We start from the raw sequence: 26,825 nt of genomic DNA on the forward strand, positions 1-26,825 counted from the left end.
AGAGAGAGAGGTCTTCCATCTCCTGGTTCACTCCCCAATTGGCCACAATGGCTGGAGCTGAGCTGATCTGAAGCCAGGAGCCAGGAGCTTCTTCTGGGTCTCCCACACAGGTGCAGGGGCCCAAGGACTTGGGCCATCTCCTACTGCTTTCCCAGGCCATAGCAGAGAGCTGAATCGGAAGTGGAGCAGCCAGGTCTCAAACAAGCACCTATATGGAATGCTGGCACTTCAGGCCAGGGCATTAACCCATTGCGTCACAGCGTCGGCCCCGTCTCTGTCTCTTTCTTTTTTTAAGAGCCTGTAGATCCCAGGATCTGTGGGCTGGGAACCTTGCCTGTGGGTGTCCCAACACAGCACATTGGGCCAGAATTTAGCTCCCTGGGTGGCACGGTCTCCAGGATCAGTTTAACAGGGGGCCTGCTGAGACACCTGCCATTGTCACTAGCCTCCAGGCTTCTTCTTCCTCATCTGCAGAATGCTGACAGTGAACCCCACTCCCCACCCCTGCCCCAGGCTGTGCTAGGTGTGGAAAGGCTCAGCCCAGGCAGGATGAAAGCGCAAGAGTTCATTTTGCTGGTCATCGATATTATGGGTTATGGACCAAATCCCCCACTGCTGATTACTCTCCTAGCAGGGCCTGCCCCGGCTGCTGGTGATTTTTCCACGGTGCTTTCCTAGACCCCACCCCCCAGGCCCCTGGGCTGCATGCATGGGGTTTTGATGAGGGAGGGAAAGTGGAAGGCACCGACCCAGCAGATGGACCGCAGCCAACATCCTTCCAATAAAAGCCCAGCCCCACCCCTGCACCAGACCTCCTGGCTGGAATTTCTCTGGACCAAGTCAGCCACCAGCCAGCACTTGGATCACAGAGCGGCCCTGAGTGCGAGCAGGTCTTTAGGAAAGTCAGGACTGGGAGGAGCTGGGAGAGGCGGCCTCACCACGCAGGCTGCGGGGCTGACGGTCGCCTTGCTCGGATGTGTGCTCCAGAGGCGCGATGAGCTCACCAGGAGACCCTGCCCAACCAGGTCCCCAGGGCGGCAGAAGGTGAGTGCCCCCCCCCCCGGGCCTCTCCACTGCGGGGAGGAAGGAGCAATGGCCGAACTCATTGCCTCTGTGAATTTACAGAGTGTGACGGTGTCAGCGGTGGGCACAAGTCTCGGAGACCTGAGTTCCGCTCTTGCTCTGTTACTGGCGTGCCGTGCCGTCTTGGACAAGTCATTCGCCATCTCTGGGCCTGTTTTCTCATCTGTGATATAAGGCATTGGCCGTGTCAGCCCAAGAGCAGTGCACCCACCCCCGCTTCTGACCTGGGCCTCCCAGTGGCACTTCCCACCCTGGCTCAGGCCCCCGTTGTGGGGCTGCTGGCAGGGTGGTCGGGGGCTGCTGCAGGGCAAGGCTGCCCCTGCGTGGATTCCGGCCCCGCTGAGCACGCAGATGTCTTGTTGCCCTGAAATCTGCAGGTCCTGCTCTCTTTCCTCTGCTTCCCTGACTCCTTTTCTCCACCCCACCCCACCCCCCGCTCTCGCCACCTGCCCGCTCTGGCTGTCCTGGTCTCTGCTGGTCCCTTCCCATTCCAGGGGGGCTGCCACCCTTCTTGTTTAAAAAGCAGGGGACAAACAACAGCTACCCAATCCCAGCCACCCTCGGCCACCCCTGCACGGGCCTGTGCCCCAGAGTCCTCTCTGCTCTCTGCCCTGCCTGCCCCAGGCACCGCAGGAGGTGAAATAAACAGGGGCTGTTTAACACTCAGGGTGGCGCTTCTCCAGGGCTGGGCCCGGACCACCCACACACGTGTCTGTGGTGCAGACCCCTGGGCCCTATCCCATGTGGAGAGAATGCTCATTGCATAAGCTCTCCTGCTTCTGCCAGGCATGCTCACTGCTTGGGGGCCATTCCCCTGTGGGAGGGCGCCTTTGGGGGCTGCGGAGGGCTGCCTCAAAGCAGCTGGAAGGTACCTCGAAATCAGACGGAGGTGCAAGGGTCCTGGGGCCAGTGGTGGGAAACCAGCATCAGCTCAGGGACTTCAGGAGCACGCACCCCAGGCTTGGTGGCTGTGGAGGCCACCCCATCAGCAAAGGTGTCAGCGGAGTTGCTGGGCGGGGCTGCAGCCAGGCTGGTGTCATCCAGGAAGCTCAGGGCAGCCACATTTCAAAGGGGGCTCCCTGGCTGGCGCACCAGGAGTGGGAGGTCTGGCTGGAAGCCCCTCCCACTTTTGCAAGCTGTGGCACCTCTCTGTGCTGGCCCAGCAGGGATATCACCATAACCATAGTGGCGCCTGCCCCGCCAGGCTGCTCCAAAGACCAAAGGGGCGGGTATACTGAGGATGAGGAGCTTGGCACACAGGAAGGCCAAGGCCCCACCGCAGGCAGTGCGAAAGGGGCCTGAGTGGGCGGGAGGCTAGCCTGGCATTGGCACAGCTCCCGCCACTTCGGGCGCAGGCTTTCAGGTCCCACCCTGGCCCCCATTTCCAGGGAGGAGCTGCCCATAGCCCAGCACATGCCCAGGACTCCGGGGCCCAGTGCATGGCTGTGCCACAAGTCACGGTGGGGCTCTGGGGGGCTACCTCCTCTCCACGTGCCCTCTGGGATATGGGGGCCCTGAGCGCTTTGCTGACTGGGAGGTAGAGTGAGTTCACAGGTGTGAAAAGAGGTGGAGGATGGACGGGACTCCTGCGGGCCGTGTGCTAGACTGGGGGCTGCGCGTGGTCACAGCAGCTCCACAAGCTGAGCTCTCGCAGGCTGGTCAGTACAAGAGGAGACTGAGCAGGTGCACACGGCCCGGATGCAGCAGTGGGATACACGTCCCACAGCTCATTGGCAAGTTCACAGAAATGCACATGACTTGCCTTTTTAAAGTTAAAAAAAAAGATTTACTTTAAAAAAATTATTTGAAAGGCAGAGAGAGAGAGAGAGAGAGAGAGAGAGAGAGATTTCATCTGCTGGCCAGGCCAAAGCCAGAAGCCAGGGTCTCCCATGTGGGCGGCAGGAACCCAAACACTTGGGCCACCTTCTGTTGCTGCCCAGGTGCATTAGCAGGGAGTTGGATCGGAAGTGGAGCAGCCGGGACTTGAACTGATGTCTACGTGGGAAGCAGGAGACCCAAGCAGCAGCTTAACCCCCGCCCTGCAACACCCCGCCCTATCTTTCAACTCTGCCATCCATGGACTCTTCCACGCCCCCCGAGTGTGTACATACATCACACACGTGAAAGCATGCAAAATAGGTGCGGATACAGGCACCAAAGCACACTCAAGGATACATCAGAATGTTCATGGAACAATGGAATTATGTGGCATGTTTGTTTTGGTGCAAAAATATTTTGAAATTCATGCAGTTTTTCATAGTAATCATTTTTCAGGAATATTTTTGAAGACCTCTCCCATACATGGATTTCAAACACTTGACAGCAAAAAGAACTTATTTTTAATTCCATTTTACATGAGCTATTTGAAGACTGTCATATCACACACACACACACACACACACACACACACACTGCATATACAGCATAAAATACCTTCCTAAGAAGAGATCAGGAGAGAAACAGGGAACCCGGATGATGGCACAGGGTCCCCCAGCAGGCCGGGGTGCTCTGGAAAGCTCGCCCCTCCCCCCAACATGTCTGAGCGTTTCTGAAGGCCTGGGTTCAACCTGCAGCTCTGCGCGTGCTGCTCAGATCCACACTTCCAGGCCCAGGCTCTGAAGTCCCCAAGCCAGGACCTCAGTCGCCCAGCCCACGGCAATATTGGAAGGGAGGGGACTCCCCAGCCTGCCCTGAAGGTGCAGGTGTTCAGGCACCCAGAAAGCCCCAATCCATCACCCGAGTCGGAGTGTCTGAGGAGAAGTGTGTGGCAGGTGGGGCAGAGGCGCCAAGAAGAACTAGGGTGTCCTTGCTGAGTGGGCAGGGAGGCTGGAGGGTCAGGGGTGGGGGCCCTAGAGGAGCCCCAGGGTGGAGAAGAGGAGGAGGAGCTGTGGGGGCGGGGCAGAGGCTGAGCCCCAACCCCACCTCCTTTGTCTCCAGCACCCTGTCTGCCCAGGAGGACACCAAGTGGCTGCGATGGGTGACGCACCAGTTTGAGGCCATTGCGGGAGAGGACCGGGAGATCAGCTTGCAGGAATTCAAGGCGGCTCTGAACGTGAAAGAGGCGAGTGCTGGCCCAGCAGAGGGCGCCCTGCGTGTGTGTGTGTGTGTGTGTGTGTGTGTGTGTGTGTGTGTGTGTGTGCTGTGTGTGTTATTTGGAAGGCAGAGAGAAAGAGAGAGACTGAATCTCCCACCCACTAATTTACTCCCCAAATGGCTGAAACAGTTGGCGGGGGCCAGGAACTCCAGCCGGGCCGCCCACACAGGTGGCAAGGATCCAAGGCCGTGAGCCATCATCGGCTGCCCCCAAGGTGCAGGAGCAGGAAGCTGCAGTCCAAGCGGAGCTGGGACTTGACCCAGGCGCTCCGTCCGACCTGGGAGCTGAGCGTTCTGAGTGGCAGCTCGCCCTGCAGTCATATTGTATCCAGTTCCCGGTTCTCAGAACAGCCTCACAAGGAAGGGAGGCAGCTCCGGGGGTCCTTCAGGGTCCCCCACCTGTAAGCAAGGCTGCTCCCGGTGCCCTCCCACCCCCCAGTAGCTGTGACCCCCCTTGGGGTCTTCCAAAGCCCACCGAGGCTGGAAATCAGTAGTTCGTGGAATCTCTCACAATCCCTGTGAGCCTCCTGGACAGAGCTGGTGCTGCCTTACGCCAGTGTGGAAGCCCTGTGTGCAGAACCCCGCCATCCCCAGCCCTCTGCCCGCCCCCTTCACAGCCTGTACACCCACACAGTTGGTGGGTGATGTCAGCAGAGGTGGTGGGGTGATCTCAGAGCACCAAACTCTCTCCTGGACTGGCATGGGGCTGGAGGTGTGTGTGTCAGGGTGGCCCGTGTGCCCCATAGGGGTCAGCCAATGAGCACTTGCATGGCACCTGTGGAGCTGAAGCACCTTGGCCTGTGGGGACCAGAGATGTGCCTCTCCCAGCACATGTGAGGAGGGAAGGTGGCCCATTCTGCACCCCCACCCAAACAGGGGGCTGTAGAACGGCCCCTCTGGAGGACTGAGTGACAGCAGTGGTACCCAAGGGTTGCAGAGGAAGAAGAAGAAATCTGGGGTGTCAGCCAATACAGCCCTATAGGCTCCTCCCTGCCACCCCCTCCAGGAAGCCCCCCAGGCTTGGGCACCTCTGGGATCCCCACCCAAGCCATGCAGGTCTGTGTTTCCAACCTCTGATCTCAGGCCTGCAAGCAGGAGCTGCACAGCCCACGGCTGTGGAACCAACAAGTGAGCACCTCCATGCTGGCTGGAAGCAGCCTCAAGCCTCAGATAGACAAGTAGAATCTACGCTAAAGTCCTTCCCCCATGAGACAGGGCCTGTGAGGAGCCTGCAGGGGACCCTCCCTCTGACTCCCTCCCGGCCCCCCAGAGTTCTGAACGGCAAGGCTGATGGGGGTGATGGCGTGCACAGGTGCTCACATGCCTGGGGCCCCAGCCAACCCCCACCTCACTGCGGGGCCCGGCACAGCTCTTCCTCTGGGTGCTCAGAGCCCTGTAGGATGCCGCTGCCCCCTGTGTGTGCCTTGATCCTGCAGTCAGGCAAAGACAGTGGCAAGCCCGGCCATCACATCTGTGCCTGTGCCCACCCTTCCTGCCCGCAGTCCTTCTTTGCGGAGCGATTCTTTGCCCTGTTCGACTCGGACAAGAGCGGCACCATCACCCTCCAGAAGCTGCAGGAGGCGCTGACCCTGCTCATCCATGGGAGCCCTATGGACAAACTCAAGTTCCTTTTCCAGGTGTACGATGTCGATGGTGAGCGCTCCTCCGGCGCCTGGGTTGGGGGTGGGGTGAGGGCCGGGGCCTCCCAGCCATTAGCAGGAAGCTGAATGGGAAGTGGAGCAGCCAGGTCCAGGGCCAGCCAGGGCAGGGCCACAGAGACCCTGTCTTAGAGTCTTAGCCCCATGAGCAGCGGGGAACCCTCAAAGAGCACCCAGCACGGGAGTCACAGGGCTGGATTTACAGTCTAGGAAATCTCAGGTTCTCTGTAGAGATCCGCGGTCCTGGGCCAAGGCTTCTCTGGCTCCCAAGCCCGCCTGCCCCCATCTAAGCACACCTGGTTCCTGGAACCACTCCCCAGGTAACCCACACGGCTCCACTCCATGGGTGGTGTAGACCTTGTCTGCTTCCTGGATGTCTTCCTCAGACCCCAGGGGACTCTCATCACTGATTGCCTTCTGACCACCTGGCTTCGGTCACCCCTGGGGACTAGCGATGACCTCATGTGGAGGCGTGGCCTCCTGGAGCGCAGAGGTGGGGAGCAAGGGCAGGCCAGGTGGGTGAAAGGTCTGTGGATGTGGGCAGGACCCACAGGAAATTCCTCTCCAGTGGCCGCGGTGTTGTCCGGGAGTCAGGCAAGGTGGGGGTGGGCGTGAGACAGGCAGTGGCTCTTGCAGAGAGCAGGGGAGCAGCCTTCCTGGGGCAGCGAGAGGTGACGGTAGGGCGAGTTAAGATCGTGCTGAAATCAGGCATCAGCGCAGTGCTGCTCTTCCGGGTGCTTTTTCTCCGCAATGTTCACGCAGCTGCCCTGCGCTGGGTTCACCCAGGGATGGGATATGTGTAGGGCTAGTGGAATAGGACAGAGGGACCGAGAAGGAGGACTGTGGGTCTGGAATTGGCCAAGGAGAGAAGGAAGCTGTGAGGACAAGAGGGCATCAGGACGGGAGGGCAGGAAGAGACTGGCGTTGGGGTGAGGGCGGGGACCTGTGGCGGTGGCTGCTTGTGACTAGGGTGGGGGAGGGGACAGGAGGGGGAGTGATGCTGGTGACTCCACCTTGCACGGGGTGACAGGCTTTGGCGTGGGCCCAAATGACCATCACAGCAGCAGTCAGAATGTCCGGTTCTATGCAGTTACCTCCTTCCAGATCTGCACCGGCAGCTTCCTGACGAGCTACTAGCCTTGAGCAATTCTGGAAGGGAGGAATGGCTATCCCCATTTTACAGATGAGCAAAGCAAGGCTCGCGGCTCTGAAGGTCTGAGAGCCACCCTTGGGCTTAGTGAGGGGCAGAAGCGGGGTGTGTCTGCAGGGAAAGCAGGCTGGGTTATCGCAAGGCCTGCGGCTCCTGAAGAATGAAAATGTGAGACTGCTTCAACGGGCTCGTGGGAAGGCGGAATTAAAAGATAGGGGGTTTTGTTAAAAAACAAAAAAGTTGCCATCCATGCATAGTTTTTTTCATAATGCACTTTTTTAAAAAAAGATTCATTTATTATTTAGTTGAAAGTCAGAGTTACACAGAGAAAGAGAGGCAGAAACAGAGAGAGAGAGAGAGAGGTCTTCCATCCGTTGGTTCCAATTGGCTGCAACAGCCGGAGCTGCACCAATCCAAAGCCAGGAGCTTCTTCCGGATCTCCGATGCAGGTGCAGGGGCCCAAGGACTTGGGTCACCTTCTGCTGCTTTCCCAGGCCATAGCAGAGAGCTCAATGGGAAGTGGAGCAGCCGGGACTCGAACCGGCGCCCAAATGGGATGCCAGCACTGCAGGAGGAAGCTGTACCCGCTCTGCCATAGCGCCGGCCCCATAATGCACATTTTCCATGGGCTTTTTGAAGATCTTTCATACGCTAAGGGAAAAAAAAAATGGGCCCAAAGTTCAACTCGGCTGGGGCTTCTCTGGGGACAACGCGGCAGACAGCTTGCGCCACTCCCCACCCCACGCACAACGCGCACACGGCCCCTTAGCCTCCGGGCCAGAGCAGGCAAGTGCGCGCTCCAGGTGCTGGGCTAGGGAGCGCAGTGGTGCTTACAGACAGCGCGGATTCTGGAGATAGGCTTGCGGTGAGGCCCCAGGTTCCTCGTGCCTGGGGAGACTGGTGCTGGGCAGTAGGGAGCCATGCACGGTTCTGAGCGCAGGAGAGTCCCCGGACCGGACGTGGCTGGCGGAAAGCCGGCGGTGCGGGAGCTGGCGCTCTGTGGGGCGCGTGGGCACAGGGCGCGGGCCGGCGAGGGCTCACGCGCGCCCGGCCTCCGCCCTGCGCCCTGGGTAGGCAACGGCTCCATCGACGTGGACGAGCTGCGCACCGTGCTGCAGTCGTGCCTGCGCGAGAGCGCCCTCTCGCTGCCCGCCGAGAAGCTGGACCAGCTCACGCTGGCGCTCTTCCAGTCGGCCGACCGGGACGGCAGCGGGGCCATCACCTTCGACGAGCTCCGGGACGAGCTGCAGCGCTTCCCCGGGGTCCTGGAGAACCTCACCATCAGGTACTGGGGGCTCTCGGCCCACCGCGAGGTTACCCTGGGTCCGGAGACTGGCCGGAGTGCACAGGGGCCCCGCCCCTCCAGGCCCCGCCCCAGTGCGCCTAGGCCCCGCCCCCAGACCCCGCTCTCAGTGCTCCCAGGCCCCGCCCGTGCCCTCCAGGCCCCTCCTCCACCCCAGTCCCTTCCCAGCGCAGCCGGTCTGTGAGCTCCCTTTCTCCCGCGGGCACCAGTCTGCCCTCGTGTTCTGCAGCACCAGTGCGTTCTGTGGCAATGCACATTTCACAAAAGGCAATCACAGTTAACGGTAACGAGCCTAGGAGTGCACGAAGACAGCTGTCATTCAGCCGTCTGGGCGGGCGGCCAGGCCCCCTGGGGCCGCGTCCCGGACCAGGACATGGCAATAAGCTGGAGAAGCAACAAGGGTCACACATGTCGCATTGTAAGGACATCCTCAAGTTTATCCGACTCCAAACTGCGGTGCCGGGTCTACAGCTCCTTTTATGGTGTAAACTTCCTTGTGCCAAAAACACACCTCAGATTCTCTCGTCCCACCCATGGCTTTTTTTTTTTTTTTTTTTAATTTAAAAAAAGAGCTTCGTTTTTAAATTTGAAAGGCAGGGAGAGAGAGAGAGAGAGAGAGAGAGCGCTGGTTTCCTCCCCAAATGCTGGCAACAGCCGGGGCTGGGCCAGGCTAAAGCCGGGAGCCAGGAGCTCCATGCAGGTCCCCCCCCCCCCCCGCCGTGGGTGGCAGGGGCCCAAGCACTTCAGCCATCCTAGCCGCCTCCCAGGTGCAGCTCGGCACCTGGACTGGACGCATAGCTGGGATTCTAACCCAGGCACTGTGAGGTGAGTCGCAGGGCTCCCAAGCAGTGTCTTACCTGCTATGCCAAATGCCTGTCCTTTTTTAAAACTGAGAAATGGCCGAGGTGGCGGGGCCATCCCCCGGCTATGTGACTGTGGCCAAGTCGCTGACCTCTCTGTTTCCTGGTGACCCCACACGCTTGCCACGGGGCTCCAAATAGTCGGCCGGAGAAAGCGGAGAGGAGGTCTCCAGGTTCGAACTCTCTTAGAGCCCACACCCCGTGCCCAGCACAGGTGCCCCGCTCCCCACTCTCCCCACCCCGCCCTCTGAGCCCCGCCCCCGCTCCCGCAGCGCCGCTCACTGGCTGACTCCGCCTGCCGCCCAGCCTCGCCCGCGCCGGCCACGCCTGCTGACCCCCGCCTACTGGCACAACCACCGCAGCCAGCTGCTCTGCCTGGCCGCCTACGCGGGCCTCCACGTGTTGCTCTTCGCGCTGGCGGCCAGCGCGCACCGGACCCTGGGCGCCAGCGTCATGGTGGCCAAGGGCTGCGGCCAGTGCCTCAACTTCGACTGCAGCTTCATCGCGGTAGGGCTCCGCGGGAACACGGAGGGGCACGGGCAGCAGGACAGGCGCGGGTTCCTGGCAAAGCCACACCCACACCTGGAAATCAGCTGGGCCGGCCCTCTCGGTGGAGGGGGAGGCCAGGAGAGGGGGCCAGTGACTTGTAGCCGCCATTCCTGTGGCTGACTGCGCGTCCCAGGCTCAGGGCAGAGAGGCCTTGAACTTAAAGCAGAACGTGATCCTGTTTCAATGATCAAGTAGGACAGCCCTTGTCGACTGCCCTGGACTTCTCCAGGGGACGCCTAGAGCAGGACACGTGGCACCTGCCCACCCAGCCCGTGGACCAAGAGGACGTGACATCAACGCGGGCATTAAGTATCAGGCCGAGCTTCCGTGTGGCTCCCGCGTTGACATGAAAAGTAAAACGCACACATTCTCTTCTCCCCCGGAATTCCCGAGAGAGACCCCAGCTGGACCTCAAGGAGCAGTGCAGACTGGGGGGATACGGGGTGGGGCTGGGGGGTGAGACGCCCACTCAGGAGGTGCAGCTGGCTCAGGAGGGCACGGGCAGCGCGGGGGGGGGGGGATGGGGCACAGAGAGAGGCTGGGCTCCCTGCTTCTCTGCCTACCAGGTGCTCATGTTCAGGCGCTGCCTTACCTGGCTGCGGGCCACGTGGCTGGCTCAGGTCCTGCCCCTGGACCGCAACATCCAGTTTCACCAGCTCATGGGCTACGTGGTGGTCGGGCTGTCCCTCGTGCACACGGTGGCCCACGTGGTGAACTTTGGTGAGTGGTCTGGAGAGGGCTGGGGGCGGGGTGGGGCGGGGCAGGGGCTGGATGTCTCCTGGTCCTCTCAAGTATCCAGCCCCCAGCCTAAGGGGACACGGGGCGGGGGGTGCCCTTTTGGCGGGCGCCCTGCGCCAAAGCCCTCACCTGTGCCCGTGTCTCATGGGTATAGGGGCGGGGTCCCAAAGGCAAGGCGATGTGGGCAGACCTGGGCTTGTCGTCTGCAGCGCTGCAAGTTCACTCTGGAGCCAGCCCTTTCCAGTTCTGGGAGCTGCTGCTCACCACCAGGCCCGGCATCGGCTGGGTGCACGGCTTGGCCTCTCCGACAGGTGTCGCCCTGCTGCTGCTACTGCTGCTCATGGTCGCCTGTGCCAGCACCTGCGTCCGCAGGAGCGGCCACTTTGAGGTGCCCAGCCTCTGCCCCTGCCCCTGCCCTGCCCCTGCCAGCTCCCACCCTGTCCCCCTCCCAACACACACACACCTTCCCTTTAACTTACTCCAGAGCTCAAGAAGGTCCCAGGCTGGTCTGCATGTTATTTGCATGTGATGGGGTGGGGGGGCTCCCAGCCAATGGGCTGTGGTTCAGATCTGCCAAGCGAAAATGGTTTGCTATGGAAGATTCGGCCCTTTTGCCAACATCTCGCCCTCACCGGCTTCAGTTGGACCCAAACAGGGCAAGGCAGGGGAAACGCAGGCTCACCCGGGGGTCCAGTCCCACCGCCCTGCTTTCTGGTCACTCAGCTCTGCTGAGCTTCGATTTCCTCACCTGTGAAATTGTAAAGTGTAATTCTCCGCCTTCGAAGTTCCGTTAAGAATTCGTGAGAGAATCTGCATGAAGCCACTAACTAGCTACCCAGCACACAGGTGCCCTGAACGTGTTAGTTCCAGTTGTCAAGATGTGGGCAGTCCCGGCGGATTTGGCCTGGGGACTCGGTCTCCTGGACTGAGCTGGCCACAGCTGGAATAGACGCCCACAGGCCACAGCAACAAGCCTTGGGTGTAGGGATCCGCATCCTCGTGCGACGCTGAGAGAGGCAGAGAACATCCCGAGGCCCCGTAGTTAGAAGCAGAGCAGGCGGGCTGGCGCCGCGGCTCACTAGGCTAATCCTCCGCCTAGCGGCGCCGGCACACCGGGTTCTAGTCCCGGTTGGGGTGCCAGATTCTGTCCCGGTTGCCCCTCTTCCAGGCCAGCTCTCTGCTGTGGCCAGGGAGTGCAGTGGAGGATGGCCCAGGTGCTTGGGCCCTGCACCCCATGGGAGACCAGGAGAAGCACCTGGCTCCTGCCATCGGATCAGCGCGGTGCGCCAGCCGCGGCGGCCATTGGAGGGTGAACCAACTGCAGAGGAAGACCTTTCTCTCTCTCTCACTGTCCACTCTGCCTGTCAAAAAAAAAATAAAATAAAATAAGAAGCAGAGCAGGCAGTGAAACCTGCACTTGCTTCTCCACTCCCAGGAGTCCACTGATGTCCCCTTGCTTCCTCCTGCACCAGTGACCTTGACAGTTGCTCTCTGCCCAGTGCGTCCCCAGGCCTGTATCTCAGATACTGGTCTGCAGCATCAGGACCTTCCCTTGCTCACTCTCTCAGCCAAGTCCCCAGAACAAAGAAGCAACGCAGCGTCCCAGCCCCAGCCTCTTGCCCAACACCGTCCCCAGGGAGTGGGCTCTCTGGCACGCCCAGGTCCCTGAGCTCGGTTGGCCACCTCCCCGCTCTCCCAGGTGTTCTATTGGACCCACCTGGCCTACCTCCCCATATGGCTTCTGCTCATCCTGCATGGACCCAATTTCTGGAAGTGGCTGCTGGTCCCTGGCACCCTGTTCTTCCTGGAGAAGGCTGTCGGACTGGCAGCGTCCCGCATGGAGGCCCTGTGCATCGTGGAAGTCAACCTCCTCCCCTCCAAGGTGCGGGGGGAGCCCTTTCCCATCTCACCCTGGGGCAGGTGCCGGGGTCAAGCAGCTGGGTTAGGCTGTGTGTCAGTGAGGAGAGAAGCAGAATGTCAGACAGTGTTCAACTGTTTGGACGCTATCTCCAGGGAATGCTTCAGAATGTAGGAGGAGAGCCCGTGTCAGGGTTTTGAGGGTTGAATAGGAGTTTGTTGGAAGCTAAGGCAGGAAAGGTATTTCTGGGAGAAGAAGCAAACTTGCAAAAGCATGGAGTTATGAAAGGGTCCATTGTACTTGGGGGAACTGTGGGCCCTTGGGCATAACCAGGACAGGGCCAACAGGGAGACGCTGGAGAGGCAGGCAGGGCCTGATAGGGAAAGGCCTTCCAAGCTGGCAGCCTGCTGTGCAGGCTGTGAGAGCCCGGGAGCGTGGTGGGCGAGATGAGTGGAACACACGTGGTGTGTATCCAGCCTAGCTGGGTTTCTGTGCTTGCTCTGTGGAGCTCGGCTGGGGGCTGTTGGCTCGGGGACCCGCTGCATGTGAAGATGGGAGGTGCCAAGGGCCTTGACCTGGAGGCGGTGGCTGTGGGGGGAGGGGCTGCACATCACAGGAAGGCTGAACAGGTGCCTGGTGGCGTTTCGGGAGGAGAGGGAGGGAGGCGCCGTGGCTGTCTGTGGAGGGAGGAGAGGCGGCTCTGGCGGGCTCAGCCCTGGACTTGAGGACAGGGAGAGCTGGGGCTGGGGCTGGGGCTGGGGTCTGGCTCCAGCGAGCAGCAGGCCTCTCCCACCTGGCGGCCCGGGGCAGGTAATGCAAGCTCCCTGAGCCTTCGCTGCTCAGGCACATGGCACGAAGCAGCGGCCATCTTGCAGAGCCTTTTGGAGGCGCTGCACACAGCTCCGGTACACAGCAAGTGCTTAGCACACAGAAGGTGATTGACACCCCGGGGGGACGCCCACGAGCTGCTGGACAATGCCGAGTACTGGCTGAGGTGCTGCCCAAATCCATGAAGAGAGCTGGGGCAGTCAGGAAGGCTCCCTGGAGGAGGGGGCCCCCTCAGCAGCTGTGTTTATACCCCGAGAAGTGCAGTCAAACCCTGGGCCCCACTTCAGGCCCAGCCTGACTCCCCCTTCTCTGTTGCCCACCTCCAGGCTGGCAGGCTGCCAGGGCAGTGTCACATCCTATCCCAGGCTTGCCAGGTTTCTGCAGCAGAGGGAGGGAGCGGCTAGCAGCTTTGGGCCTGCGGGGATGACGCAGGTCCCCTTGCTGCCTCCCAGGTCACTCACCTCCTCATCCGGCGGCCGCCTCTCTTCCACTACCGGCCAGGCGACTACTTGTACCTGAACGTCCCCACCATCGCGCGCTACGAGTGGCACCCTTTCACCATCAGCAGTGCTCCCGAGCAGAAAGGTACAGCGGCTCCGTGGCTGCCGTGGGCCCAGTGCAGGCTGGGAATGCCACACGGCGACCCCAACCAGAGACACACAGAGGCAGGAGCCCCAGCGGAAAGGCAGCAGACAGGAGGACACTGACCCTGTGGGGTGGCAGGGGCTGTCCCGGCTGGCGGCTGGCGGGAGGGTTACAGGGAGACAGCGGCACTTCCATGCACTTTGCAGGGTTGGTAGGTGGTTATGAGATGAGGGAGGACGCAGGAAAGCATGTGTGGAAACATGAAAAATTGGACGCACGGAGCAGTCTGAGGCCTCTGGAGCTCAGGGGAGCAGGTAGGGTGAGCCAGTTAGAGCCAGGGTGGGGCTGAGGACTGGCAGAGCAGAGTTGGGATCCGGGTGGAGGGCGGAGGCAGTTGGGAGCCATGGATGGTTCTCTCTCCCTCTCTGTCTCTTTTTAAAAATTATTTATTTGACAGACAACGTGAGAGAAAGAGAGAGAGAGAGATAAAGAGAGGTGTTACATCCACTGATTTACTCCCCAAATGACCACAGTAGCCAGGGTGGGCTGAAGCCAGGAGCCTGGAACTCCATCCAGGTCTCCCACACGGGAGCAGGGGCCCAAGCGCTTTCTCAGGCTCATTAGCAGGAAGCTGGGTGAGAAGCAGAGCAGCTTGGACTCGCGCTCTGCTATAGGATACAGGCTTTGCAAGTAGCAGCTTACTGCCCTGCGCCACAATGGGAGCCCCATCATGGGTGGTCCGTAAGCAGAGGAGTGGCTGGCTCGGGCAGCACCGCAGGCGTTTTCCAGGGGGCTGTGATGGGAGGCCAGGCTCCTCTCTGTGGCCGAGCATGAGCCATACGGAGCCCAAGGCAGTGGAATGCCTGCGTTCTTCTCCCCCAGCCCTGAACCACCCCCGTTTCTGCCTGGGTCCCCAGCACCCACAGGACTGCTAAGCCCTCCGTGCCGTGCCCAGCTGTCCTCTGACTCTCACCCATGCACATGCCTGCCTTCTGGTCCCAGGCTGTTGCTGGAGTTGGCACCTGGACCCCTGCACTCCTGGCCAGGCCAGCGATTGGCCTGGCAATGGTGGCTGGCCCCAGTGCTTGTGCCCAGTAAGGTGGTGTTGGTGTTCTGGTACAGCGAGAGCCCTGCTGGGCTCAGTGAGGGGAGGGGTGTCCAGGGTGCCAGGGACTCCCTGAGTCATCCCCATTCCAAGTTTAAGTTCCACTCAGGCTGCACCCAGCCCCAGCCCGGCAGGACCCCCGGCTCAGTCCCCACAGCTCAGGCTGCAGACATAAGCCCACATGGGGCTTCACACCTCTGTCCTGGATGTACAATGGACTGGGCTGGGGATGATCAAGATGGGCTACTTTTCCTTCCTTTAATGTTTTGTAAAGAACATCTATGTTCTCTGAAAGTTCAGGCAATATAGAAATGTACAGAGGGAAATGGAAATCCCTCCAGCAAATCCGTGCAAGGAGAACCCTTTTGTTTGGTGCACAGCCTTCCAGATCTCTCTCCACAGTCATGCACCTAGTGACGCTTTGATCCATGACAGACTGCACGGATGGGGGGTAGGGGCAGGGGTCCTGTAAGATACAAGGGGACTTCACAAAGTCCATGGAAAATGGAGTTAGAAGCTAAAGTTTATTTGGGTGCAGAAGCTTTGAAATCCAGGCATAGCATTTTTTAAGACTTACTTATTAATTTGAAAGTCAGAGTTACACAGAGAGAGAAGAGGCAGAAAGAGAAAGAGAGAGGTCTTCCATCTGCTGGTTCACTCCCCAACTGGCCGCAATGGCCGGAGCTGCACTGATCCTAAACCAGGAGCCAGAAGCTTCCTCCGGGTCTCCCACATGGGTGCAGGGGCCCAAGGACTTGGGCCATTTTCCACTGGTCTCCCAGGCCACAGCAGAGAGCCAGATCAGATGTGAAGCAGCCAGGACTCGAACCGGTGCCCAAATGGAATGCCGGCACTGCAAGTGGCAGCTTCACCCACTAGGCCATAGCGCTGGCCCCAGGCATAGCTCTTTTATAATGCACATTTTCTGTAAACTTTTTGAAGCCCCCTCTATAATGGAGCTGAAAAATTCCTATTGTGAATTCACATCCTAACAACCATCATATCACCATATGGTGGTGCTGGCATAGATACCTACATCACATAAACATTTAGCACATACAATTATGAATAGTTAAATGATGCTTGCTAATGATGGTAAATGACTATACTATTTGTTTTTGTGTTTACTATATTTTTAATCATTATTTTAGCATCTACTCCTTTATGTGTGTGCACTTGGCCCGTCTTCCACTGCCTTCCCAGGTGCATTAGCAGGAAGCTGGGTTGGCAGTGGAGAATCAGCACTGCAGTACACGATGCTGTCCTTGTCAGTGCTGGCGTGATCCACCGTGCCACAGCACTGGCTCCTTGGTTGGTTCTTGAAGGGTTTTCTTCAGGGTCTCCGCTTGGAATCCACCTGTCTCACGAGTCCTGAGTCTCCCCCAGTAAGCTGAATGAGCTTGTGTGGGTGGTAAATACACCCACTTTGTGTGTGGAGCTCAGTTCGTTGGTGTCCCGGAGTGGGATTCCACAGAGCAGCTGGGGCTGAGTGAATTCACCGACATTTACTGACAAAGGAGTCAATGTCTTCTTAAACCAAAACATTTGCTAATGTTTTGTAGCTGTTACACTGGTTTCCTCTATAATTTCTCTATTAGGATTTTAATTGACACATAGTAATTGTACAAATTTCTCAGATACAATGTAGCATTTTGATTCATGCACAATGCATATAATGTGTAATGATCAAATCAGTGTAATTAGTGTATCCGTTACCTCAGACATTTGCCATTTCTTTGTGGTGACAGCATTCCAAAACCTTGTCTTATGATTTCTGTGTTGCTATGACTTCTGTGTGATTTTGTATGTTGAAAAACTTCATCCCAACGAGGAGACGCTCCGTTGCCTTCCCAGTACAGCCAAGGGAGTCTGTGGTCTAGAAAAACAAGGGAAGGAAGCAGGGACTCAGCCGGAGACCCTCTGTGGTCCTCCTCGCTCTGATGTGGGCTCCCCTCAGCAGAGGGGAACACCTGACCCCTCCTTCCCACCTGTCACCACGCAACACAGAACCTCAGCAGCAAACACCTGCTACACCTCAGATGTGGGGTACAATGAGAGCAGTTGGTCTCAGCATGGATTGAGCACCTACTGAATGCAGAGCTGTTGAATGATGGGAGCTACCCCAGCTCGTGGAGGAGGCAGGGCCCTCACCCTTAGGGAGTTCCTAGTGTGCTCAGAAACTCTGACACATGCCTGGGAGAGGAGACGGAGCCCTTATTCAGCTTCACTGGCTGCACTGGGAGAGCTGGGATGTCCGAGTCCCTTGGCTGTGGAGCTAGGTTTTTTTGTTTGTCTATTTGTTTTGTTTTGTTTTGTTTTAATATGTATTTATTTATTTGAGTGGCAGAGTTACAGAGACAGAGAGAGGGAGAGACAGAGAGAGAAGTCTTCTATCTGCTGGTTCACTCCTCAAATGGCTGTAACAGTCAGAGCTGGGCCGGTCCACAGCCAGGAGCTTCTTCTGGGTCTCCCACACGGGTGCAGGGGCCCAAACACTTGGGCCATCTTCAACTGCTTTCCCAGGCCACAGCAGAGAGCTGGGTTGGAAGAGGAGCAGCCAGGACTTGAACCGGCGCCCATATGAGATGCCGGCACTGCAGGCAGTGGCTTTGCCAGCTACACCACAGCGCCGGCCCCTGTGGAGCTAGTTTGACCCTGAGGAAGGACATTGCCACTGGGACTCAAGCGTCTGAGGCCAGCACCAACCCCTCCCACGGTGCAAAGCCTGCGGCCTGTTGGAGGCCCGCACAGCCCTTGCTCTGCTTCCTGTCTCTTGCTCAGACACCATCTGGCTGCACGTCCGGTCGGAAGGCCAGTGGACAAACAGGCTGCACGAGTTCTTCCAGGCATCGGACCCTGTGGGCTTTGGTCCCAAGAGGCTATCGAGGAGTCTGAGGCTGAGACAGAGCCAGAGGAGGCCCCAGGTAGGTGGCCTATGGGAGGGGCAGACTCAGTAGGCAAACCCGTGAGCACCAAGTTGCCTTCTTCCTGCTCAGTGCACAGCGATCATGGAGCAACTGCTGTGTACGCGGGCTGGGTGGCAGCCCACGTGGTCCTGGCCTCTGCTGCCCGTGTGGTCCCAGAGCCTCCTTGAGGCCTGGCCACCCCAGATCCAGCACAGCCTGGAGGGGCAGGAACAACCACGGTAAGAGGGGAGAACAGATAGAATCATCTCCAGTTTGTGCTGCCACACTTGCCAAATGTATGGCCTTGGGCAAGTCCTTTTACCTCACTCATCCTCACTGTGCTCATCTGTCAAATGGGAGCAGTTTCCTTCCCAGCCTTACCTTGCTCACACGAGTGTCTCAAGGACAACTGGATGAGAACACATAACTGTTTGAGAATTGAGGGGCAGGGGAAGCGTGGCCCCGGTGGGCCCCCTTCCTCATCACCATCATCAATGTCAACCTCATTATCTCTGAGCCTGGCTGAAACCCACAAAACTGGCAAGGTGCTGGTGCCCCAGAGGGTTTGGAGGACTGAGCAGAGCCCAGAGCAGCTCCCCAGGAAGTAAGGCTAGAAGGGGGGGTTGAGGGATGCTGGGTACAAACTCAGCAGCCTGCACCTGTTGGCTGCAGACCTATAACAGGAGTATGGAAACCTGCTGAAGGTCAAAGGCAGACAAGTCCCCAGGCCTGGCCCAGCCCTGCCTTGCTCTTGGGGAATTTAAAGTCCAGGGGAAATCCCTATGGCCAGACCTTTCCAGAACCCTACCAGAAGCAGAGCTTGGGGCGGGTAGAGGCAGGCAGAGCGCCCTCTGCTGTCCAACAGGGGACTCTTCCTGAAGGACTTTCCACCCCCGAGGTCTGTGGGTAAACACATGGGGATGCCGTTTGCCAGGGACTGGGGGCACCCCTGCCACAGAAGTCCACTGGCACATTCTTCCCAGGAGCAGTCTGGCCGTACAGACGGAGCGTGTTCCACAGGAACACCCCGGCCCAGCAGTTCCCTTGTTAGAGATCGGCTCTCAGAAGCTCTTTGAGCAGGTGCGCAAGAGCAGTTGGCTTGGATGCATTCCTTTAGCGCAGATGGCTCCAGCACAGCGGTGACTGTCTTCCAGGCCGCAGCTGAGCCAAGTAGGCCTAGCACCTGACGCCCCCCTGCTGGGGAGACAGAACACACAAGGCGACTAGGCGGGTGGTGACGAGTGTTACACAGAGGAATAACGCAGGGACAAGGGGACAAGGGGCACTGCTGGGAAAGACGCTACTTCCTTGGGGACAGTGGTTCAGCATAGGGAGCCAGTGGAGCCAGTCCAGACTCCCAGCCAGGGATCATCCCTCTCCCGGGATAGAAGGTGCCTAAAAGATGATCTACATTCCAGTGTACTCATGTGCAAGGCTGGTCAAGCGTGGTTATGTTGTCTAAAACATTTCTCACCGATTTGTGTCATTGTGTTCAACTAGCACGTATCCATCTTGTGATTTAAATCCTAAAGCAGTTTCCATCACAAAAATAAACAGGGTGTGCAGCCCCAGCCCGTCCATTCTGGAGCCCCAGCCCAGGGAACAGTGGCCGCCTCCAAGGACGCCATTGTGGACCTGGCGTCATACAGCGAAGGACCTGCCCAGCAGGGTGGTGAAGACTGGGCATGCACCAGGACTGAGAGAGAGGCTGCAGCACCAGGGACAGCCTCTTCCGCAGACCTGGTAAGGCTGCGGGAGCTGGGGGGGGTGGGGTGGGCGGGGCTGGCTCATCTCCCAGGGGCTGGGAAGCCCAGCCCCCGTGCAGGAAGCGGCACACAGCCCCTGCTGTGGCTGCAACCCATCACCAGCCACCTGCCACTAACTCTGCCTATTGCATGTTTCTCTTACTTCCCCACGGCACTGTTAAACTTAATTACATTTAAAAAGGCTTCTTTAGATGGCCGTGTTTAACAGAAAACAAAGCATTGCTCTGAAAGTAAAATCAATGAAAATCGAGCCAGGGCCGCCTCCCCTACTCCTCCGCTCCCTTACTCTCCCTTTCACTCTCCCTCCCTTTCTCACTTTGTTTAAAAAAAGAAAAGTTAGCAGGTGCTCCAGAGGTGCTGGCGCAGTGTCAGGCTTTCTGGGTGCCATCAGAAGGATTAGAGAAACTTGTAGGGGAGCCAAATTCATGTCCTCCACTGTGGGGAATGCGAAATTCCGTCGCCCCCAGACCAAGCAGCCAGGCGCTGAGATGTGGTGGTCTTGTTGGGGCAGCCCCGGCCCCAGGCTCTTCCTGGCTCTGTGGGATCTTGGGCTAGTTCTGTCCACACTCCCAGCCTTGGCTCCTCTCCCAGGGCCCGTGAGACTGGCCGGCTGGCTGGGAGGCCCCCTCCCAGCTCTGCCTCCCTCAGCAGGCACAACTGTCTCAGGTCCCTTCAGATCCACTCTGGGCTCTGCTTCCTTCACCTTCCAAAGGAAGGGCTTTGGCTCTGACTGTCTGTCCATCTGTCTGTCTGTCTGTCTACGGGGGGCTGTAGCTGGAGATGGTGGGCAGCCACTGCAGACAGAGGAGGTGCTGCCTCGGAGAGCGCATGCACCAGCACCCCCAGAGCAGAGACTAGGCTAGGCGGGTGGAGCCTTGGGCCAGGGTGGGAGACTCTGGCTCTTGGAGCAGCCGAGCGAAGCTCTACTTCCAATGAGCTGGACAGTGCAGGGTGAGTGACAGGCGGGGGCAGCAGAAGGGAGATTTAGGCAGAGGGAGAAGAATGTCCCAGGCCAGCTGGAGATAAGGAAGGTGGGAGTGGCTGGAGGCTGAGCTAAGAGGTGAGCCGGGTGCTGACCTGGACAGGACCATAAGAGCCAGTGGGGACATTCTCAGGGACGGCTACCGTGGTCGTTGTGGTGGCAGTACTGGCACCCCAGAGATGGGCAGATGCTCACGATCAGGGTCGCTGTCATTTCCCCAAACCCCAGAGCCCCCCTAACTCTCTGCAGGCCCCCGAGATGCCCTCCGAGAGCCACCAGTTCTGCAACATTAAGGTGAGAGGCTCTAGGCTGGCCATGGCCGAGAACGCCCGCCCCTCCCCCCCGCGGGAGGACGACCCTGGCTGTGGTGCCCGTGCTCCTCAAAGCCCCACAGCCCGACTTCCGCCACCCCCTGCTCTTCATATGCATGCTGCCCAGCCCCTCCTCTGCCCATGCCTCCTCCAGGGGTGGGATGAGTGCAGAGAGCTCCGTGCGCAGCTCCTTAGCAGCCCGTGTGCAGAGGAGGGGCTCTGCTGGGTCCCATCTCAGCGCATCTGCACTCGCACCTGCCAGGGATCTCCCCAGACTCGTGCTGGGCACACAGCAAGTGCCAGGAGCACTGGCGCGGGAGCCGCTGGTTCTAGCCGCGGGATGACGGCCTGAGCATAACGCGGTGCTCTCTTCTCTCACACCCACCCATGCCCAGTGCTACATCGACGGCCCTTATGGGAGCCCCACCCGCAGGATCTTCGCCGCAGAGCACGCGGTGCTGATTGGGGCGGGCATTGGAATCACGCCCTTCGCCTCCATCCTGCAGAGCATCCTGTACAGGTGAGGCCGGTGCACCGTCCTGCAGGGCGTCCTGCACAGGTGAGGGAGATGCGCCGTCCTGCAGGGCGTCCTGCACAGGTGAGGCAGGTGAGCCATCCTGCAGGGCGTCCTGCACAGGTGAGGCCGGTGCACCGTCCTGCAGGGCGTCCTGCACAGGTGAGGGAGATGCGCCGTCCTGCAGGGCGTCCTGCACAGGTGAGGGAGATGCGCCATCCTGCAGGGCGTCCTGCACAGGTGAGGCAGGTGAGCTGTCCTGCAGGGCGTCCTGCACAGGTGAGGGAGGTGAGCCATCCTGCAGGGCGTCCTGCACAGGTGAGGGAGGTGAGCCATCCTGCAGGGCGTCCTGCACAGGTGAGGGAGATGCGCCGTCCTGCAGGGCGTCCTGCACAGGTGAGGCAGGTGAGCCATCCTGCAGGGCGTCCTGCACAGGTGAGGGAGGTGAGCCATCCTGCAGGGCGTCCTGTGCAGGTGAGGCAGGTGCGCCGTCCTGCAGGGCGTCCTGTACAGGTGAGGGAGGGGCAGCCAGATGTGGCCACTGCCTGGGCCCTGGGCCCAAGTGCAGGGCGTTGTGCTCCCTCTCACCCTCCCCCTTCTCTTCCTCTTTCCTCCCCTTCCACCTGCTCCCCTCCTAGCATTTCCTCTTCTCTCTCCTGCTTTTCTTCCCTCTGTCCCTTTTGTGCGTCTCATCCCTCCCCTTCCTCTTAGAGTGGACACTACCACCCTCTCCTGAACTGCTCTTTGGGGTGCTGAAAAGTCTTGTATTCACCCCGGATCCAAAACCCCCTTCCTCCTACCTCAGGCACCAGCAGAGGAAGCGAGTTTGTCCCAAATGCCATCATTGCTGGTCTAGTGGCATCCAGGACGAGGACATGAAACTCCAAAAGGTGAGTGCTGCCTCCTGCAGGCAGGCCTCCCAAACTTCTCCCCAGGACACCTCCTGGAACAGAGCTGGTCCTCCCGTGCAGAGGTGGGGAGGGACAGATGACCGTCCCCTCCTGGGGTCCTTCAGCTCACTACAAGCCACCTGTCTCCCCCGGATACCCCAGGTTCTCCTGGTGCCCCTCACTATCCATGTGTCTCCTGTCGGCCATCTGCCGCCAGTGAGACCCCCACTGGAGGCTGTGCAGCTTGAAAGTCAGGTCATCTGGAGTCAGTTACAACCACAAGGCCTGCTGTCCCTGACCCCACGGAGGTTTTACAAGTGAAATGTGTTTTTACATTTTGAAATCTATTCTTGGGGTCAGAGCTGTGGCGTAGCAGGTAAAGCCACCACCTGCAGTGCCGGCATCCCATATGGGCACCAGTTCAGGTCCCAGCTGCTTCACTTCCAATCCAGCTCTCTGCTGTGGCCTGGGGAGGCAGTGAAGATGGCCCAAGTCCTTGGGCCCCTGCACCCACGTGTGAGACCTGGAAGGAACTCCTGGCTCCTGGCTTCAGATCAGCCCAGCTCCGGCTATTGTGGCCAGTTGGGGAATGAACCACCTGATGGAAGACTCCCTCTCTCTGCCTCTCTTTCTCTCTGTGTAACTCTGACTTTCAAATAAATAAATAAATCTTTTTTTTTTTTTAAAAGAAATCCTTTCTTATACATAGGCCACTTAAGGGAGCTTCTAACAGAATAACTAATTATTTTTCTGTTAGTATCTAAGCACTGCTTGCTATAACCAGCAGAGACAATGCTGGCCCTGGAGTTAGGAGCGCAGGCTCTCGTCCTGTGTGGCTCTGTGGCCCGGGCAAGGCTCCTCACCTCCATTCTCCCCTGTGTTGAATGGCGGTGATGATGCCTGTCCCGTGTCACCAGTGTGGGCATTTGGGTCCAGGAGCCACAGAGGTGAGCCTGCTGCCTGGGAGGGGCCGTGCTGAACAAAGGGCTGCTCTCTGCAGGTGGACTTCATCTGGATCAACCGAGACCAGAGGGCTTTCGAGTGGTTTGTGAGCCTGCTGACCAGGCTGGAGATGGAGCAGGCCAAGGAAGCTGAGCAAGGTAGGAGAGGGACAGGGCTTGAGGGCAGTGCTGTGGGGCGGGGCACTTGGGGTCTTCATTTTCTAATCAGGGTGAAGTTCACATAGCACAAAACGAACCATTTAAAAGTAAACTCAGGAACTTTTTGGGAAGGTGTTTATTCCATCGTTAGCAAAGGTGGGTGGGGGTGGATTCCACTAAAAGCTAACACTTTGTAAAGTGGAAAGACAGAGAAAGAGAAAGGAGGAAATTGCACATAATCCCAGCCAGCTGTGCAAGTCGCTCCAGGCACTTCATAGGATTTCCCTCCCCTTTTCATTTTTTTAAATTCTCATTTTATGAAAGTATAGTCTTTTATTTTTGTAATTTCTCTTCTGATGATGAATCTTTCATGTGAAATGGGCACTGTTAAACATTTAGATTCCTTGAGGCTGGTGTTGTGGAGCAGAGGCTGAGTCTTCCTTGCACCACCGGCATCGCATGTGAGCACTGGGTCAAGTCCCGGCTGCTCCACTTCCCATCCAGCTCTCTGCTAATGTGCCTGGGAAAGCAGCAAAAGACAGTCCTAGTGCTTGGGCCCCTGCTACTCAATGTGGGAGACCCAGATGGAGCTCCTGGCTCCTGGCTTTGGCCTGGCCCTGCCCTGGCTGTTGCAGCCATTTGGAGAGTGAACCAGCAGATGAAAGATGCTAGTTTCAATACGTAGTTGTTCCTTTCTATTGGTGAGTGGTATTCCATTTTACGGATATAGTGCAATTGCTTTTGTGTTCCCTTGTTTTTGGACATGGAAGGTATTTCCCTTTGGGGCTATTTTGGATACAGGTGCAATGACTATGTACATCCAAGCTGTTATATCGATGACCACTCTCATTTCTGCTGGGTAACACGTGGGAGAGGAATTGCTGGTTATCTGAACATGCTCACTCTATGTTCAGTTTTTTGAGGGGCTGCAGACTATTTTCCAAATTGGCTGCTCCTCTCAGCTGTGTACGAGGGTTCCAGTTTCTCCATGTCTTTACCAACACTCATTGGTATCTGTTTATTATTATTATCATTCTCATTATTATTATAGTCATCCTAATGGATGTGAAGCAACAGCTCATTGTGGTTTTGATTTGCATTTCCCCAATGGCTAATGATGTTGGGCATCTTTTAATCTATTTATGCCTTTGTTCTATTTTTTAACTGGATTTTTGTCTCTTTTATTCTTGAGTTGTAATAGTTCTTTATATATTTTAGATACAGCCTCTTATCAAATATATCATTCACAAAAAATTTTCTTCCTTTCTCTGGATCTATTTCTTCTTACCTTTGGTAGCTAGTGTATTTCATTAAATCTACATTGGGTAGTTGGTACATTTCAATAAATCTGTCCTTTTTTTAAGTTACTGAATTTATTGGCTTTATAATATCCGTAATATTATCTTATTATCCTTTTCATGTCTGTGTGGTCTGTAGTGATGCCCCCTTTTCATTCCCAATGTTAGTCACTTATCTTTTCTCTTTCATTCCTGAACAGGACATCAGAGGATTATCAATTTTATTGATCTTTTCAAATAATCAGTTTTTAATTTCACTGATTTCTCAATTTTTTGTCTCTTATTTTACTGATTTATCACCTTAATTCCATCTTTCTGTTTATGTTGCATATAATTTGCTCTTCTATTTCTAATTTCTTAACACTTAAGGCCTTGCTTTTTTGTAATATATTTAATATTATCAATTTATTTCTAAAGAATACTGTAGCTGCCTCACACAAATTTTTATTGTATGCATTTTCATTATCATTCACTCAGAATGTTTTCTGATTTTCTTTGTTATGTCTTCTTTGATCCATAGGCCAATTATACGTTTGTTTCATTTTAAAACATTTGGAACTTTCTTTCTGCTACTGATTTCTAATTTAATTGTGTTGTAGAGGGAGAGTACATTTTTTAGGACATGTTCATTTAAATGTGATGGAAACTTGTTTTATAACCTGAAGTATGGTCTTTGTTGGTGATTATTCCCTCAGCAAATGAGAAGAATGTGAAATTCCACTGTTCTGCAAGTGATCAGGTGGGCCAAGAATGCTGTTCATGTCTGACTTTTATCTGTTCTGTCAGTTACCAGAACAGGAGTGTTTAAATTTCCAGCTGTCATTATGGACTTACCTATTTCCCCTTGGCTTTGTTTATTCAAAGCTCTTTGGTAAGCTTTTTCTGACACCAACTGGTATTTGCAATGTCATTCTACCCGTAACTGGCCCGAGTTAGCACAGATACCACACAAGGCGAGGACTCAGTCCTTCACGACGGCTGTTAGGTCACTCACACTCCTCACCAGTGGGCTGCGATGCGTGGGTTCTCACACCCACCACAGGCTAAATGATTCACTGCAATGACTCAAGGGACTCAGGAAAGTGCTATACTTGGGCTTACAGTTTTACAGAAAGGACACAACGCAGGACCCGTAGGGAGAGTGCTGTACACAGAGCCTCTGTGCCTTCTCCCTGTGAAACCAAGATGCATCCGTCAGCCTCCAGCTCAGCAACCAGGAGCAAGTGACTGAATCACTGACCGAATGACTGACCTCAAGCCTCAGCTGCCCTACACTCACCAGTGCTTGGACTGACTCAAACCCCGATCTTCTATTCACTGTGACTAGTCCCGATAAGTCATCCTATCTGTTAGCACAAACCCAGGAGCGATCCAAGGGCTCCTGAGTAACAGAGATACCCATATTGGGAAATTCCAAGGGTTTAAGTTTCTTTCCCAAGATCCAGAGACAGAGGCCAGTCAGAGCCTTCATTCCGCAGCAAGCATGGACACACACTGAGGGTTTGTCTTCTTGGTGAATGAACCGCCATCTCAGCATATGATGTCCTGAGGAGAGCCCTCCTCTGGAGTCTCCTCTTCCTGACATCGGTAGAGAAATTCCAGTGTTTTCCATCCATTAAGTAGTCTGTATCTTTATATTTAAAGAGTTTCTTACAGACAGGCTGTAGCTGGATCTTTCTTTTTATAAGTCCAATCTTATAATCTTTGCCTTTTAACTGGAGTTTTTAGTCCATTTCTATGTAACACAATTACTGAATTACTGATATAATTGGGTTCAAATCCACCATCGTTTGTTTTCTGTTTGTCCTTTTTCCCCTCCTTCCCTCTACACTTTCATATTAATTATATATTTGTATAATCATTTTCTCCATTATTTGATTATTAAGTGTACGTTATTGTTTTATTTTATTGCTCTAGTGGTTGCTGTAGGGTTTATTACATCTTTAACTTCTTACAGCTGTTTAGTATAACATCTTTACCATAGTAAACACTCAAGTGCCACATGACATTTTGTGGCCAATGGTGAACCACATAATTACAATGGTGCTGAAAAATCCCTACTCTCTCCTGACATAGTAGCCACTGTAACATTGTAGCAAAATTCATCACTCCCTTGTCTGGGGTGATGCTGGGACAAGCAAACCTGGGCTGCCAGTAACACAGTAGTACAGCAATTCAATTACATGCAACACATAATGCTTGATAACAATGACTATGCTACTGTTTATCTGTGTAGTATAATATACAT

General features: G+C 56.5%; 1 protein-coding gene and 1 long non-coding RNA gene across 2 annotated transcripts in view; one reads left to right on the forward strand and one right to left on the reverse strand.

The window, feature by feature from the left end:
- The first annotated feature begins 801 nt into the window (after nucleotides 1-801).
- The window catches only part of NOX5 (NADPH oxidase 5), a 32,124-nt gene continuing 6,100 nt past the window's right edge, over nucleotides 802-26,825 (forward strand). Inside the window, exons 1-15 of the mRNA XM_008249804.5 lie at nucleotides 802-1,044; nucleotides 4,021-4,144; nucleotides 5,679-5,829; nucleotides 8,059-8,269; nucleotides 9,420-9,654; nucleotides 10,263-10,416; nucleotides 10,644-10,822; nucleotides 12,134-12,316; nucleotides 13,573-13,705; nucleotides 17,592-17,734; nucleotides 19,274-19,459; nucleotides 20,714-20,758; nucleotides 21,171-21,295; nucleotides 22,095-22,179; nucleotides 23,180-23,279. Of these exons, the coding sequence (XP_008248026.2) occupies nucleotides 995-1,044; nucleotides 4,021-4,144; nucleotides 5,679-5,829; nucleotides 8,059-8,269; nucleotides 9,420-9,654; nucleotides 10,263-10,416; nucleotides 10,644-10,822; nucleotides 12,134-12,316; nucleotides 13,573-13,705; nucleotides 17,592-17,734; nucleotides 19,274-19,459; nucleotides 20,714-20,758; nucleotides 21,171-21,295; nucleotides 22,095-22,179; nucleotides 23,180-23,279 (2,104 nt within the window). The 5' untranslated portion in view covers nucleotides 802-994. The remainder of the gene's footprint in view (nucleotides 1,045-4,020; nucleotides 4,145-5,678; nucleotides 5,830-8,058; nucleotides 8,270-9,419; nucleotides 9,655-10,262; nucleotides 10,417-10,643; nucleotides 10,823-12,133; nucleotides 12,317-13,572; nucleotides 13,706-17,591; nucleotides 17,735-19,273; nucleotides 19,460-20,713; nucleotides 20,759-21,170; nucleotides 21,296-22,094; nucleotides 22,180-23,179; nucleotides 23,280-26,825) is intronic.
- LOC138844712 (uncharacterized) lies at nucleotides 7,236-9,377 on the reverse strand. The gene is made up of 3 exons (XR_011380948.2): nucleotides 9,145-9,377; nucleotides 7,819-8,249; nucleotides 7,236-7,635 (listed from the first exon to the last, which is right to left on the reverse strand). It is a non-coding gene; the product is annotated as an uncharacterized LOC138844712 (long non-coding RNA).

The sequence above is a fragment of the Oryctolagus cuniculus genome, chromosome 12 (assembly GCF_051225735.1).
Source record: "Oryctolagus cuniculus isolate XC-2025 breed Fujian yellow rabbit chromosome 12, ASM5122573v1, whole genome shotgun sequence".
In the NCBI taxonomy this organism is placed as follows: Eukaryota; Metazoa; Chordata; class Mammalia; order Lagomorpha; family Leporidae; genus Oryctolagus; species Oryctolagus cuniculus.